The 17,911-nt window shown below is 41.3% G+C and overlaps 1 protein-coding gene across 4 annotated transcripts in view; it reads right to left on the bottom strand.

Moving 5' to 3' along the window:
• The window catches only part of LOC112246308 (acid-sensing ion channel 1), a 373,686-nt gene that overhangs the window by 43,719 nt on the left and 312,056 nt on the right, over nucleotides 1-17,911 (bottom strand). The window contains exon 1 of one of the 4 annotated variants that reach the window (XM_042324847.1): nucleotides 13,630-14,424. The exons of the other annotated variants lie outside the window; for them this stretch is intronic. Within the exon in view, the coding sequence (XP_042180781.1) occupies nucleotides 13,630-14,244 (615 nt within the window). The 5' untranslated portion in view covers nucleotides 14,245-14,424. Of the gene's footprint in view, nucleotides 1-13,629; nucleotides 14,425-17,911 lie in introns of those variants that run through there. 4 annotated transcript variants of the gene reach the window in all.

The raw sequence follows: 17,911 nt of genomic DNA, 5'->3' as shown, positions 1-17,911 counted from the left end.
TACAACAACAAGAACAACAACTACAAGAACAACAACCTCAACAAGAACAACACAGGGGTAGACAACTATACCAAACTGTGGCAACAGCATCTCTGCTAATATTATTGTTCAAACTCTTTGATCCCGACACACAGAGAGACTCATGCTAAATGTGGTATCATAAACGCCTATTAGTTACTGTAAAAGAGCACACACATTGAAGTCAAAGTTTCATGAGAAGGTTTTGCCTGTGTAGTAGCGTCCTAAGCTGATTCTGGGACGATGTTACAAGTTGGCCAAGCAAACTGTGGCGCAACGGGAGGGCAAAAGTGGAAACGACACAGCCTGGTGGGGAGGCTGCCTCAGACATGACGGGTAGTGAACGAATGGAGGTGCAAATCACATTCAAGACATCAGTGAAATGGAAAAGGAAGGCTCAGGCTCAGGCTCCAACATCGAATGTTCCTCCAACTCGGTCAAGGAACCTGATTAAGTGATCGCCCTGAATTGTACCCTATTCCTACATAGTACCGTGAGTGTGTTCTGGAGGGCCACACCCTATATAAGAAACATGGTGCCATTAGGGACACGTCCCTGAAACTATTCCCCAGATCATTGTTGTAAATGACAATGTGATCTCAGTCAACTTACCTGGTAAAAGAAGGGTTAAATAAATCTAAATCCTAAGGCTCTCAGAAAGTGTCATGCCCTGACCATAGATTGCTTTGTATGTTTCTATTTTTGTTTGGTCAGGGTGTGATTTGGGTGGGCATTCTATCTTTGTATGTCTAGGTTTTTGTATTTCTATGTTTTGGCCGGGTATGGTTCTCAATCAGGGACAGCTGTCTATCGTTGTCTCTGATTGGGAATCATACTTGGGTAGCCTGTTTTGCCACCTTAGGTTGTGGGTAGTTGCTTTCTGTTTTTATGTCTGCACCAGACAGAACTGTTTATGTTGTTGTTTTTTTTATTCAGTGTTCAGTTCAAAATAAAAAGATGAACACGTACCACGCTGCACCTTGGTCCTCGCCTTCTTCCCCTGAATGTCGTTACACTAAGAGCATCAAAGTAGCTAATGGTAGAAGACTATTTATCTGTAAAGAATGTTGTCTCTTACGTACGGCGTCTTATAGTGGCATAACAAGGTTGAGATAAATATCCATGTTTTGCATGTATTGATTCTTGGTGGAGTCAACAACAAGGGCCTGTTGGATTTCAAAAAGCTGTATTTAAATAAAGGACACATGAAGACCTGAAGATACACGATACTCAAGGACGGACTGATTACTTGAAGGGCGAAGTAAAACAGATTATTTGACAAACCTCCAACGGAAGTATTTGTGGCAGAAATGAATGATTTTGCTGTAGCCTTCCAGCCTTTCTGAAAATCGGGAACTGTCACGTGACAAAGAAAAAAAAGACTTTGCACAGCGGGCCTAAGATATTGGCACTGACACCTCTCAAGAGACGCACGTATCAACATTTAATGAAATGCCCCCTGCAATATGTCACCCATAGTAATATGAGGTTTGACCTTAAGACAGAAGTGTGACTGGGGCTGGCTGGCAGAGTAAAGTGAGAAGGGACTGACTCCAGACCTGGTGGTGAGAAGGGACTGACTCCAGACCTGGTGGTAAGAAGGGACTGACTCCAGACCTGGTGGTGAGGACTGACTCCAGACCTGGTGGTAAGAAGGGACTGACTCCAGACCTGGTGGTGAGGACTGACTCCAGACCTGGTGGTAAGAAGGGACTGACTCCAGACCTGTTGGTGAAGGACTGACTCCAGACCTGGTGGTGAGAAGGGACTGACTCCAGACCTGGTGGTGAGAAGGGACTGACTCCAGACCTGGTGGTGAGAAGGGACTGACTCCAGACCTGGTGGTAAGAAGGACTGACTCCAGACCTGGTGGTGAGGACTGACTCCAGACCTGGTGGTACTGACTCAGACCTGGTGGTGAGAGACTCCAGACCTGGTGGTGAGGGACTGACTCCAGACCTGGTGGTGAGGACTGACTCCAGAGGGACTGACTCCAGACCAGGTGGTGAGAAGGGACTGACTCCAGACCTGGTGGTGAGAAGGGACTGACTCCAGACCTGGTGATGAGGACTGACTCCAGACCTGGTGGTGAGAAGGGACTGACTCCAGACCTGGTGGTGAGAAGGTACTGACTCCAGACCTGGTGGTGAGAAGGGACTGACTCCAGACCTGGTGGTGAGAAGGGACTGTCTCCAGACCTGTTGGTGAGAAGGGACTGACTCTAGACCTGGTGGTGAGAAGGGACTGACTCTAGACCTGGTGGTGATGAGGACTGACTCTAGACCTGGTGATGAGGACTGACTCCAGACCTGGCGGTGAGGACTGACTCCAGACCTGGTGGTGAGAAGGGACTGACTCTAGACCTGGTGGTGAGAAGGGACTGACTCCAGATCTGGTGGTGAGAAGGGACTGACTCCAGACCTGGTGGTGAGGACTGACTCCAGACCTGGTGGTGAGGACTGACTCCAGACCTGGTGATGAGGACTGACTCCAGACCTGGTGGTGAGAAGGGACTGAGAAGAGCCCGCATAGGGCTCTGGTTAAAAGTAGTGCATTATATAGGTGGTAGGGTGCCATTTCGAATGCATGCGCCCTAAGAAAACATTGACTTACTCAACCCGGGTCAAGGGTGGTTGTACAAAGCACACACAAAGACAAACCACACCACCCACATGAAAAGGTCAGTGCCTTTAGTTGTCTCTAACTACAATAGCGACGGTGTTTTCCGCATCAACCTTTATAATCACACCATTGAATGGCTATTAGTACATGCTAGCCTCCTAGCCTCTGTCCTCTATAGGGAGATGCTGCTGTCTACCAATGGAACATTAATGGACAGGGTTGATACTACGGAGACAGTGTTTTCTACCTCCAAAACATCATCACATCACTGAATGGATCTCAAAACCAAAACATCATCACACCACTGAATGGATAGCCCAACCAGCCAGACAGATGAAACGCGTATCTTTTCATCAGCCAGACCAGACATCTTTTCACCAGCCATTAATGCTCTGTCTGCAGCTGAAATGGAACAGAAAGATATCCTGCTGCCACTAAAATGTTCATGTGGAATAGTCTGAGGTTGGTCAGGAATCAGGAAGAGCTGCAATTATATAGGACAGTTTTAATTAAGAGATCAGCCAGAGAGAAAATAGAGTGAGAGAACGACAGAGCGGTAGAATGAAAAAGTAAGCGAGTGAAGGACTGAGAGTGAAGGAGTGAGATGGTGAATGAGAGAAAGTGATGGAGTGAGAGGGTGAATGAGAGAGAGTGAAGGAGAGAGTGAGGGAGAGAGTGAAGGAGTGAGAGTGAAGGAGAGAGAGTGAAGGAGTGATAGAGAGAAGGAGTATGAAGGAGTGAGAGTGGATGAGAGAGAGTGAAGGAGTGAGAGGGTGAATGAGAGAGTGTGAAGGAGTGAGAGGGTGAATGAGAGAGTGAAGGAGTGAAGGAGTGAAGGAATGATAGAGAGAGAGAGAGAGAGTATGAAGGAGTGAGAGGGTGAATGAGAAAGTGAAGGAGTGAAGGAATGATAGAGAGAGAGAGAGAGAGAGAGAGAGAGAGAGTATGAAGGAGTGAGAGGGTGAAGGAGGAGCTCATACATTAGAAAGTCCCCACCCATCGCCACCTACTCTCCAGCTTGTAGATATACATCACCCATCAAGACAAGAATGATAAGACAGTGTGTGTGCGCATGGATGTGTGTGTGTCCGTGTGTAAAAGCACAGCATACACAGAGTTGCTGTGGTAACAGAGAGATGGTGAGTTGAAGCGGTGGGTGCTGTGACGACCTTGGGGACAGCAGCGTTAATGGCTCACTGAAAGACGGGTAGTCTGAAACTCAAATTGCACCCTATTCCCTATTGAGGGCTCCAGGGCCCATAGGGCTCTGGTCAAACGTAGTGCATCATATAGGGTGTGATTTGGGACGCTTCTCTAGGCTCCTCTATTGTACCCAAGCCCACTGAAGTACTCGGATACGTCCCAAATGGCACACTAGTCACCAGAGATGGGATCAAGTCACACTTTTGCAAGTCCTAAGCAAGTCTCAAGTCCTAACCTTCGAGTCTCAAGTAAAGTCCCATGTTCCACAGCTCAGGTCGAGTCACATTACAAGTCCCTAATTTGGGGTTTTGAGTCCTCAAGTCAACGATTAAGTGTTTTATATAAATGTAATTGAAATTGCAATGCATCAGTCATTTCGGATCCACATGTTTTACAAACTACATCCTTTCCCCCCCACTACCACATAGTCTTTGAACCCGACTGTATCGATTTCTGGGACCAATGATGCCCTGATCCAGAGGTGGCACAACAGGTCCCAGAGTGATGAGGAAAATTGTTTTCCCTGAGGCCCTGAGCTTTTCCTAATCTGGTAACCTAAGCAGGTATAAATCAGGACCCTAAAGGGTCTGACCGTGATTCGTTAGTTGTAAAAAGGGTTTTATACAGGCAATGAGACCAGATAAAAATGTTTTTCAGACACCCTTATTCAGAGCAATTTGGGTTAAGTTGCCTTGCTCAAGGACACACTAACAGATTGTTCACCCAGTCAGCTCAGAGATTCAAACCAGTCTCCTTTCGGTTACTGGCCCAACACTCTTAACCACTAGGCTACCTGCCACTGGTTTACAGATATGTTCTAAACAGGTCACATGGTTTTAAAGAACTTCTGGAAAAATGCATAGCCCTAGGGAGAATGAAAACTGTGTCAAACTGCAGCAACCTTCTACTTGTTCATATGAATTACATTAAACCTAGAGCGGCGCGGAGCTTGATGACGGCCTGTGAATCTGATTGGCCAAGACACATAACAGAAAGCACAGAACCAGCACCTCTCCGAAAAATAAAGGACAGATCGGGCCTAAATTGAGATGACAAATCGAGTCTCTCGAGTCATACAGCTCAAGACCAAGTTGAGTCACAAGTCATAGAAGCTCAAGTCGAAGTCAAGTAGCAAGTGTTTTTTCTTTTTTTCAAGTCAAGTCTCAAGTAGAACAATTTGTGACTTGAGTAGTACTCGAGTCCATGTCACGTGACTCGATTCCACATCTCTGCTATTCTCTATATAATGCCTGGGCTCTGGTCAAAAATGGTGAACTACGTAGGCTGGGAATAGTGTGCAGTTTGGGACTGAGAGAGAGACACACTGAGAGAGAGACACAGAGAGAGAGATACAGAGAGAGACACTGAGAGAGAGACACAGAGACACAGAGAGAGACACAAAGAGAGAAACACTGAGAAAGAGACACAGAGACACAGAGAGAGACACAGAGAGAGACACTGAGAGAGAAACACAGAGAGAGACACTGAGAGAGACACTGAGAGAGAGACACAGAGCGAGAGAGAGACACTGAGAGACACAGAGAGAGACATGGAGAGAGAGACACACAAATCCAATTTTGATAAACTCCCATATATACTGGGTGAAATTCCACAGTGTGCCATCAGAGCAGCAAGATTTGTGACCTGTTGCCACAAGAAAAGGGCAACCAGTGAAGAACAAACACCATTGTAAATACAACCCATATTTATGCTTATTTATTTTCCCTTGTGTACTTTAACCATTTGTACATTGTTACAACATGGTATATATATATATATATAATATGCCATTTGTAATGTCTTTGTTTTGAAACTTCTGTATGTGTCATGTTTACTGTTCATTTTTATTGTTTATTTCACTTTAGTATATTATCTACCTCACTTGCTTTGGCAATGTTAACACATGTTTCCCATACCAATAAAGCCCCTTGAATTGAATTGACACGGAGAGAGACACAGAGAGAGCGACACAGAGAGAGAGACACAGAGAGAGAGACAGAGAGAGAGAGAGAGAGAGTCACTGAGAGACACAGAGAGAGCCACAGAGAGAGACACGAAGAGAGACACGGAGAGAGACACGAAGAGAGCGACACAGAGAGAGACACAGAGAGAGAGAGACACTGAGAGAGAGACACTGAGAGAGAGACACTGAAAGACACAGAGAGAGACACGGAGAGAGAGACACAGAGAGAGAGAGACACAGAGAGAGAGACCCCTGAGAGAGAGACACTGAGAGAGACACAGAGAGACACTGAGAGAGACACAGAGAGAGAGACACAGAGAGACACTGAGAGAGAGAGACAGAGAGAGAGACACAGAGAGAGACACTGAGAGAGACACTGAGAGAGACACAGAGAGAGAGACACAGAGAGACACTGAGAGAGAGACAGAGAGAGAGACACAGAGAGAGAGACACACAGAGAGAGAGAGAGAGAGAGACACTGAGAGAGAGACACAGAGAGAGACACTGAAAGACACAGAGAGAGACCCCTGAGAGAGACACTGACAGAGAGACACAGAGAGAGAGACACAGAGAGACACTGAGAGAGAGAGATACAGAGAGAGAGACACAGAGAGAGACACTGAGAGAGAGACACATAGAGAGAGAGACACTGAGAGAGAGACACAGAGAGACACAGAGAGAGCATCATCATGTCTTTCAGTAAAGTACATCAAGTGGTTTGGGTTCTCCAGAACAGATACACCGACGACAATGACTATTTTCAATTGTATTTCTTTCACACAGGCTACAACAAACCTGTTGCTTTCCAGACGTTCTGTGGGACATACCGTATAAAACCATCGAAATGCTGTTAACTCTACATAACAATACTTTGTAACACTAAAATTGACCTGCCATATTATATCCTTCCTTGCCATTTTCTATTCTACGGGTATTCTATTCAATGTTACATGTGCAACTAGCCTACCATGTTTTATGTTCAACTAGACTACCATGTTTTATGTTTAACTAGACTACCATGTTTTATGTTCAACTAGACTACCATGTTTTATGTCCAACTAGACTACCATGTTTTATGTTCAACTAGCCTACCATGTTTTATGTCCAACTAGACTACCATGTTTTATGTCCAACTACCCTACCATGTTTTATGTCCAACTACCCTACCATGTTTTATGTTCAACTAGCCTACCATGTTTTATGTTCAACTAGCCTACCATGTTTTATGTTCAACTAGACTACAGTGAAAAGCGAGTCAGAGACTGAGAGATACCAAACTTATTTCAAGATTAACGTGAATCAGACTAGACAATGTGAATATTTGTATTCTTACCAGAGAAAGCGAACACAGCCTTGTACAGAATGACTTATATAGACACACCATTTGACACATTCTCTCTCTCTCTCTCAATTCAATTCAATTCAAGTGGCTTTATTGACATGGGAGACATATGTTGTAGAAAATAAAGTAGAAAAGTAGAAAATAAACAAAAGTGAAATAAACAATCAAATTTAACAGTAAACATTACATTCACACAAGTTCCAAAATAATAAAGACATTTCAAATGTCATATTATATATATATACAGTGTTGTAATGATGTGATATTATATATATATACAGTGTTGTAATGATGTAATATTATATATATATATACAGTGTTGTAATGATGTAATATTATATATATACAGTGTTGTAATGATGTAATATTATATATATATACAGTGTTGTAATGATGTGATATTATATATATATATAGTGTTGTAATGATGTAATATTATATATATATACAGTGTTGTAATGATGTGATATTATATATATATATACAGTGTTGTAATGATGTCATATTATATATATATACAGTGTTGTAATGATGTGATATTATATATATATATACAGTGTTGTAATGATGTAATATTATATATATATATAGTGTTGTAATGATGTGATATTATATATATACACAGTGTTGTAATGATGTGATATTATATATATATACAGTGTTGTAATGATGTGATATTATATATATATAGTGTTGTAATGATGTGATATTATATATATATAGTGTTGTAATGATGTGATATTATATATATATACAGTGTTGTAATGATGTAATATTATATATATATACAGTGTTGTAATGATGTGATATTATGTCTATATACAGTGTTGTAATGATGTAATATTATATATATATACAGTGTTGTAATGATGTGATATTATATATATATATACAGTGTTGTAATGATGTGATATTATGTCTATATACAGTGTTGTAATGATGTGATATTATATATATATATACAGTGTTGTAATGATGTAATATTATATATATATAGTGTTGTAATGATGTAATATTATATATATATGAGTGTTGTAATATGTGATATTATATATATATACAGTGTTGTAATGATGTAATATTATATATATATACAGTGTTGTAATGATGTGATATTATATATATATATACAGTGTTGTAATGATGTATATAGTGTTGTAATGATGTGATATTATATATATATACAGTGTTGTAATGATGTAATATTATATATATATACAGTGTTGTAATGATGTGATATTATATATATATATACAGTGTTGTAATGATGTGATATTATATATATATATACAGTGTTGTAATGATGTGATATTATATGTATATATACAGTGTTGTAATGATGTAATATATATATACAGTGTTGTAATGATGTGATATTATATATATATACAGTGTTGTAATGATGTGATATTATATATATATATACAGTGTTGTAATGATGTGATATTATATATATATATACAGTGTTGTAATGATGTAATATTATATATATATACAGTGTTGTAATGATGTGATATTATATATATATATACAGTGTTGTAATGATGTGATATTATTTATATATATACAGTGTTGTAATGATGATATTATATGTATATATAGTGTTGTAATGATGTGATATATATATATATACAGTGTTGTAATGATGTGATATTATATATATATACAGTGTTGTAATGATGTGATATTATATATATATACAGTGTTGTAATGATGTGATATTATATATATATACAGTGTTGTAATGATGTGATATTATATATATATACAGTGTTGTAATGATGTAATATTATATATATATATAGTGTTGTAATGATGTAATATTATATATATATAGTGTTGTAATGATGTGATATTATATATATATACAGTGTTGTAATGATGTGATATTATATATATATATACATAATGATGTCATATTATATATATATACAGTGTTGTAATGATGTGATATTATATATATATACAGTGTTGTAATGATGTAATATTATATATATATATAGTGTTGTAATGATGTGTTATATATACACAGTGTTGTAATGATGTGATATTATATATATATACAGTGTTGTAATGATGTGATATTATATATATATAGTGTTGTAATGATGTGATATTATATATATATATAGTGTTGTAATGATGTGATATTATATATATATACAGTGTTGTAATGATGTAATATTATATATATATACAGTGTTGTAATGATGTGATATTATGTCTATATACAGTGTTGTAATGATGTAATATTATATATATATAGTGTTGTAATGATGTGATATTATATATATATATATACAGTGTTGTAATGATGTGATATTATATATATATATATACAGTGTTGTAATGATGTGATATTATATATATATACAGTGTTGTAATGATGTAATATTATATATATATAGTGTTGTAATGATGTAATATTATATATATATACAGTGTTGTAATGATGTGATATTATATATATATACAGTGTTGTAATGATGTGATATTATATATATATACAGTGTTGTAATGATGTGATATTATATATATATATATACAGTGTTGTAATGATGTAATATTATATATATATACAGTGTTGTAATGATGTGATATTATATATATATACAGTGTTGTAATGATGTGATATTATATATATATACAGTGTTGTAATGATGTGATATATATATATATATACAGTGTTGTAATGATGTAATATTATATATATATAGTGTTGTAATGATGTAATATTATATATATATACCGTGTTGTAATGATGTGATATTATATATATATATATACAGTGTTGTAATGATGTGATATTATATATATATATATAGTGTTGTAATGATGTAATATTATATATATATACAGTGTTGTAATGATGTAATATTATATATATATATAGTGTTGTAATGATGTGATATTATATATATATACAGTGTTGTAATGATGTAATATTATATATATATACAGTGTTGTAATGATGTAATATTATATATATATACAGTGTTGTAATGATGTGATATTATATATATATACAGTGTTGTAATGATGTGATATTATATATATATACAGTGTTGTAATGATGTAATATTATATATATATACAGTGTTGTAATGATGTAATATTATATATATATATACAGTGTTGTAATGATGTGATATTATGTCTATATACAGTGTTGTAATGATGTAATATTATGTCTATATACAGTGTTGTAATGATGTAATATTATATATATATACAGTGTTGTAATGATGTGCAAATGTTTAAAATACAAAAGGGAAAATAAATCAACATAAATATGGGTTGTATTTACAATGGTGTTTGTTCGTCACTGGTTGCCCTTTTCTCGTGGCAACAGGTCACAAATCTTGCTGCTCTGATGGCACACTGTGGTATGTCACCCAGTAGATATGGGAGTTTATCAAAATTGGGTTTGTTTTCAAATTCTTTGTTGATCTATGTAATCTGAGGGAAATATGTCTCTCTAATATGGTCATACATTTGGCAGGAGGTTAGGAAGTGCAGCTCAGTTTCCACCTCATTTTGTGGGCAGTGAGCACATAGCCTGTCTTCTCTTGAGAGCCAGGTCTGCCTACGGCGGCCTTTCTCAATAGCAAGGCTATGCTCACTGAGTCTGTACATAGTCTAAGCTTTCCTTAAGTTTGGATCAGTCATGTTTAGGGCCAAATAGCATTCTAGTTTCCTCTGTTTTTTTGTTAATTCTTTCCAATGTGTCAAGTCTCTTTTTGTTTCCTCATGATTTGGGTCTAATTGTGCTGCTGTCCTGGGGCTCTGTGGGGTCTGTCTGTGTTTGTGAACAGAGCCCCAGGACCAGCTTGCTTAGGGGACTCTTCTTCAGGTTCAGCTCTCTGTAGGTGATGGCTTTGTTATGGACGGTTTGGGAATCACATCCTTTTAGGTGGTTGTAGAATTTAACGTCTCTTTTCTGGATTTTGATAATTAGTGGGTTTCTCTCTGTCTCTGTCTCTCTCTGTCTCTCTCTAATTAATACTTCAACGAGTTCCAAAGTGTATGGCGAGCCCAAGGCTATTCTACACAAAACAATGTGCTCCAATCAAAGGAAACCGCTCTGTCAAGCTGTTCGCTAAAGTTGACTTGTCAGCCAGAGAGAGCCGGGAGCGAGGACAATTTTCTCTTCATTGTGGCTCTGCTGATCTAAGAGTCAAAGGGTAGGCTGATCCCAGATCTGTTGTACTCAGATCAGCAGAGCTGATCCCAGATCTGTTGTACTCAGATCAGCAGAGCCACAAGGGTAGGCTGATCCCAGATCTGTTGTACTCAGATCAACAGAGCCCCAAAGGTAGGCTGATCCCAGATCTGTTGTACTCAGATCAGCAGAGCCACAAAGGTAGGCTGATCCCAGATCATCTTCGTGCTCAGATGCTCAGTTACTGGAGAACTTTGCTGCAATGCAGGACATTTAAAACTTGTAGTGTGTTTGAGGTTTAAAAAGGCTTCCGAAGATTGTAATTTCTACATTGAAATTTCGGACAATTTTCCTTACACAAAATGTATAAACCCCTACAAAAGTGCTATAGGCGTTACTACAGACACGTGTTCATTGCAGGCTGTGCCACAACCGGCAGTGGCCGGGAGTCCCATAGGACAGTGCACAATTGGCCCAGCATCGTCCGGGTTAAGGGAGGGTTTGGCCCGGTGGGCCTTTACTTGGCTCATTGCGCTCTAGCGACTCCTTCTGGTGGGCCTGCGGGCTGACCTCTGTTGCCAGTTGAATGGTGTGTCCTCTGATACATTGGTGCGGCTGGCTTCCGGGTTAAACTGGCGGGTGTTAAAACTTCTTCGGGATCGCTGTCCCTTCCACGGGACGGTTGAGCTAACATAGGCTAATGCTATTAGCATAAAGTTGTATGTAACAAGAAAATTTCCTGTGACGTAGACATATCTGATATTGGCAGAAATCTTAAATTCTTGTTAATCTAACCACTGTCTAATTTACAGTAGCTATTACAGTGAAATGCCATGATATTGTTTGAGGAGAGTGCACAGTTTTGAACATGAAAAGTTATTATGAAACAAATTAGGCGCATTTGGGCAGTCTTAATACAACATTTTGAACAGGAATGCAATGGTTGATTGGATCAGTCTAAAACTTTACACGCACACTGTTTCCATCTAGTGGCCAAAATCTAAATTGCAGCTGCACTGGAATAATACATTATGGCCTTTCTCTTGCATTTCAAAGATGATGCTACAAAACAATACAAAAGAACAGTTTTTTTCTTTTCTTTGTATTATCTTTTACCAGATCTATTCTCCTACATTCCTTCAAAGTGTTTCCTTTCAAATGGTACCAAGACTATGCATATCCTTGCTTCAAGGCCTGAGTAACAGGCAGTTAGATTTGGGTATTTTAGGAGAAAATTGAAAACAAGATGCTGATCCTTAAGAGCTTTTAAGGAGTATGGTTAGGCGGGTCATGTTTTCAGGGGGACGCATGACTCCACTTTTGCCTCTCCCGAGCCCGTTGGGGAGTTTAAGCGATGAGACAATACTTAAAAAAAGGGCATAAAAAATAATAAAATAAATAAGTGCCCATTAAATATAATCCACATAATAATTAACATGTCCTGTTGCTGCAGGATTATTTTCCTGCTGTAGCAAACTGGCTCAAATGAAGAGTTTATACCTGTAGATGTGAAAATTGTTCTTTAAATGAGGCAATCTGAATGAAAAAGGTAAACTTAATATACGCTCTGGATATCACTTTGTTGACCTGTAGTGTGTGTGTGTGTGTGTGTGTGTGTGTGTGTGTGTGTGTGAGAGAGAGACCCTTCACATACAGCACAGTGCAACAGAACATATTAGGATAGATCGTAGATAGAACCAATTACCGGTATCTCATACTGAACTGCCAGTCTGTGTCTCTGTCTGTCTGTCTGTCTGTCTGTCTGTCTGTCTGTCTGTCTGTCTGTCTGTCTGTCTGTCTGTCTGTCTGTCTGTCTGTCTGTCTGTCTGTCTGTCTGTCTGTCTGTCTGTCTGTCTGTCTGTCTGTCTGTCTGTCTGTCTGTCTGTCTCTGTCTGTCTGTCTGTGTTGTCTGTGTATAGGGTTATCTTAAGCCTGTATATATCTATAACCATCATCCAAAGACAGCTACACAACTGGCTAGTTTTCTATACGTGAAATCTTCATAATAGATTGTATGACAGTATACCCACTGACTATATAGACAGAGCACGAGGTAGAATACTGGTCTGTTAAATAGCACGGACTAAAGTAGGAATAGAAATCCACTCTTGTTGGCTTGATAATTACAACTCCAAATCTATTCCAAGCCCAGAGCACTTCAAAACATAACAATAGGCCTGATGACATAATTAGTCCAAACAACATTATTACTATCTCCTAAATACCAATAGGCTACAACATGTTGCAGAAGCTTATCAACAATATCTACAGTCATTGCATGCTCTAAACCTAACTTCGTGTTGCTGTCCATAGACTCACGGTGCTGAAGTTGCGAGGCCCGCATAGCTCTCCCTGGAAGCGGCAGTAAAGCAGCATCTCCTCCATCTGGTGGCCGAGGCGGTCCAGGAGCTGCTGCATGGACGGCTGAGACTCCAGGGGAGGCGGCAAAAAGTGGTTGAAGTCCAGGATCCGAGAGAGCGGAGACCAGGGCGGCTCGTTGCTGCTGCTGATGTCATGGTCGGTCCCGGGTGTGAGCGCGTCCCTGGCGCTGGGGGACACTTGCCAGTTCCTCCCTAGAAGTCCTAACCACCTTCCCGCGCTGAATATGTCCGGTTTCTTCATGCGACGTGGTAAGAGGAGGTTCTGGTTACAGATGGTCACAGCGGGGAAAACAAGACGTTTGGCGTACACCATATGCGCCTTGGTGTGCACCGGAGAGGAAAGCAGGTACCGGACCCGGTTTGAGGACCAGGTGAAGAGGAGCGCGAGAGCTGTGAGGAAAGCCAACAGCCAGGCGAGCCTTCGGGGGTAGGAGCCACTCAGAAATACATGTCTCAGGCCGTGGAAAGTGGTGTGTTTCAGGAACAGCTTCCCGGCTTCCGCGACAGAGCCCGGCGTTCTGCTGGCTTTCGGTACCGAATCGCACTGACACATTTTGGAGAGATAGGCTAGGGAGTGTAAGGATTAAGACCGACCCGACCACCGCTGATGGGCTGGCATCAGTCCCGGTCCCGCATTGACCATGGAGTTAAAGCCCCAATCCAGATAGATCTGTCTGTCTGTCAATTACTTATTGTTGTGAGAGTCATCCAGGGACATCTTTGTGCTGGTTAGAACGCGCGCTATCCTCTCCTGAGCTCAAGCGCTGAGCTCTTTCTATTGAAAGTCTGCCAGTAGGAGGCTGTGCCTGTGAGGCTGTGAGAGGTGCTCACTGCTCGTCTTCTGTCACCATATAGGAAGAGAGAACGCTCCCTATTCCCGGGGTAGCCCAGGTATAAGGTAGCCAAGTTGTTCAAGATTATTAAATGTCGCGTCTCCGGTGCAGTTGGAGGACCGAATAAAGTGTATGTCACGTGCGGTTTGAACAACCCATTCCAATTCAGAGAAACAAACGGGTCATCATATGACAACATCGCACTGCATGCAAAGGACACACATCCCCATCCCTGCTTCATCCCTCATTCCTTCTTCATCCCTCCAGATTGTTCTATTGTGTTATTGACTGTACGTTTGTTTATGTGTAACTCTGTGTTGTTGTTTTTGTTGCACAGCTTTACTTGATCTTGGTCAGGTCGCAGTTGTAAATGAGAACTTGTTCTCAACTGGCCTACCTGGTTAAATAAAGGTGTTCTCAACTGGCCTACCTGGTTAAATAAAGGTGTTCTCAACTGGCCTACCTGGTTAAATAAAGGTGTTCTCAACTGGCCTACCTGGTTAAATAAAGGTGAAATAAATAAAAATAAAATCCCCCATCCCTCTACCCCCTATTCCTCCTTCATCTCTCCATCCCACCATTCCTTCTCCATCCCTCCTTCATCTCTCCATCCCTCCTTCATCTCTCCATCCCACCACCCCTGCTCAATCCCTCCACCCCACCATTTCTACTCTCTCTCTGCCACACCTCTATTCCTCATTCCTCCTCCATCCCTCCGTTAATCTCTCCATCCTACCATCCCTGCTCAATCGGTCCACCCCACCATTTCTACTCTCTCTCTGCCACACCTCTATTCCTCATTCCTCCTCCATCCCTCCTTCATCTCTCCATCCCTCAATTCCTCCTCCATCCTTTCATCCCCCATTCCTCCAGGCCATCATTCATCCCTCAATCATCCCTCCATTATTCCTTTAACTCTACATACATACATTTTTCATTTCCAAAAGCTCCGTTCATTCTCCTTCTCCTTGTAGGTTTTAGTTACATACCATAATCATTTCTCATTCCAATTAGTGAACTCACTATATAGACACCTTCCTCTTTAAATCCTTGGACTTGTTGAAACATTTTATTTTGTTAATGTTCAAAGACAACAACTTTATCCAGTTCTTATTCACAGGCTTTTCCCACAACACATATTTCACACTCCAGCTTAACAACTCTTCTTACATACCACACATCTTTCCCTATCTAGCCAACTCCAACTTTTAGAACAAGGAAAATCACATACATTGTACTGTTCCCAATGCTTTATCTGTTGCTAAGAGGTCATTGGCAGAAATCTTTAATTCCATCACAGTGAATTAATGTACACCACAGGAGGTTGGTGACACCTGAATTGGGGAGGACAGGCTCGTGGTAATAACTGGAGCGGAGTCAGTGGAATGGTATCATGTACATTAAACACATGGTCTCCAGGTCTTTGATGCCATTCCATTAGCTCCATTCCAGACATTATTATGAGCCGTTCTCCCCTCAGCAGCCTCCACTGACATTAACACTAACAAACACAACACTACCCCTGACCTCAACACAACACTACCCCTGACCACAACACAACACTACCCCTGACCACAACACAACACTACCCCTGACCACAACACAACACTACCCCTGATCACAACACAACACTACCCCTGACCTCAACACAACACTACCCCTGACCACAACACAACACTACCCCTGACCTCAACACAACACTACCCCTGACCTCAACACAACACTACCCCTGACCACAACACAACACTACCTCTGACCTCAACACAACACTACCCCTGACCACAACACAACACTACCCCTGACCACAACACAACACTACCCCTGACCACAACACAACACTACCCCTGACCACAACACAACACTACCCCTGACCTCAACACAACACTACCCCTGACCACAACACAACACTACCCCTGACCACAACACAACACTACCCCTGACCACAACACAACACTACCCCTGACCACAACACAACACTACCCCTGACCTCAACACAACACTACCCCTGACCTCAACACAACACTACCCCTGACCACAACACAACACTACCCCTGACCTCAACACAACACTACCCCTGACCTCAACACAACACTACCCCTGACCACAACACAACACTACCCCTGACCACAACACAACACTACCCCTGACCACAACACAACACTACCCCTGACCTCAACACAACACTACCCCTGACCACAACACAACACTACCCCTGACCTCAACACAACACTACCCCTGACCTCAACACAACACTACCCCTGACCACAACACAACACTACCCCTGACCTCAACACAACACTACCCCTGACCACAACACAACACTACCCCTGACCACAACACAACACTACCCCTGACCACAACACAACACTACCCCTGACCTCAACACAACACTACCCCTGACCACAACACAACACTACCCCTGACCACAACACAACACTACCCCTGACCACAACACAACACTACCCCTGACCACAACACAACACTACCCCTGACCTCAACACAACACTACCCCTGACCTCAACACAACACTACCCTGACCACAACACAACACTACCCCTGACCTCAACACAACACTACCCCTGACCTCAACACAACACTACCCCTGACCACAACACAACACTACCCCTGACCACAACACAACACTACCCCTGACCACAACACAACACTACCCCTGACCTCAACACAACACTACCCCTGACCACAACACAACACTACCCCTGACCTCAACACAACACTACCCCTGACCTCAACACAACACTACAACACAACACTACCCCTGACCTCAACACAACACTACCCCTGACCTCAGCACAACACTACCCCTGACCTCAACACAACACTACCCCTGACCTCAACACAACACTACCCCTGACCTCAACACAACACTACCCCAGACTTCAACACAACACTACCCCTGACCTCAACACAACACTACCCCTGACCTCAACACAACACTACCCCTGACCTCAACACAATACTACCCTTGACCTCAACACAACACTACAACACAACACTACCCCTGACCTCAACACAACACTACCCCTGACCTCAGCACAACACTACCCCTGACCTCAACACAACACTACCCCTGACCTCAACACAACACTACCCCTGTCCTCAACACAACACTACCCCTGACCTCAACCCAACACTACCCCGACCTCAACACAACACTACCCCTGACCTCAACACAATACTACCCCTGACCTCAACACAACACTACCCCTGACCACAACACAACACTACCCTGACCACAACACAACACTACCCCTGACCACAACACAACACTACCCCTGACCACAACACAACACTACCCCTGACCTCAACACAACACTACCCCTAACCACAACACAACACTACCCCTGACCTCAACACAACACTACCCCT

The sequence above is a fragment of the Oncorhynchus tshawytscha genome, linkage group LG07, assembly GCF_018296145.1.
Source record: "Oncorhynchus tshawytscha isolate Ot180627B linkage group LG07, Otsh_v2.0, whole genome shotgun sequence".
Taxonomy (NCBI): Eukaryota; Metazoa; Chordata; class Actinopteri; order Salmoniformes; family Salmonidae; genus Oncorhynchus; species Oncorhynchus tshawytscha.
Note: the sequence above shows the minus strand (reverse complement) of the source record. Positions and strands in the feature narration are given on the sequence as shown.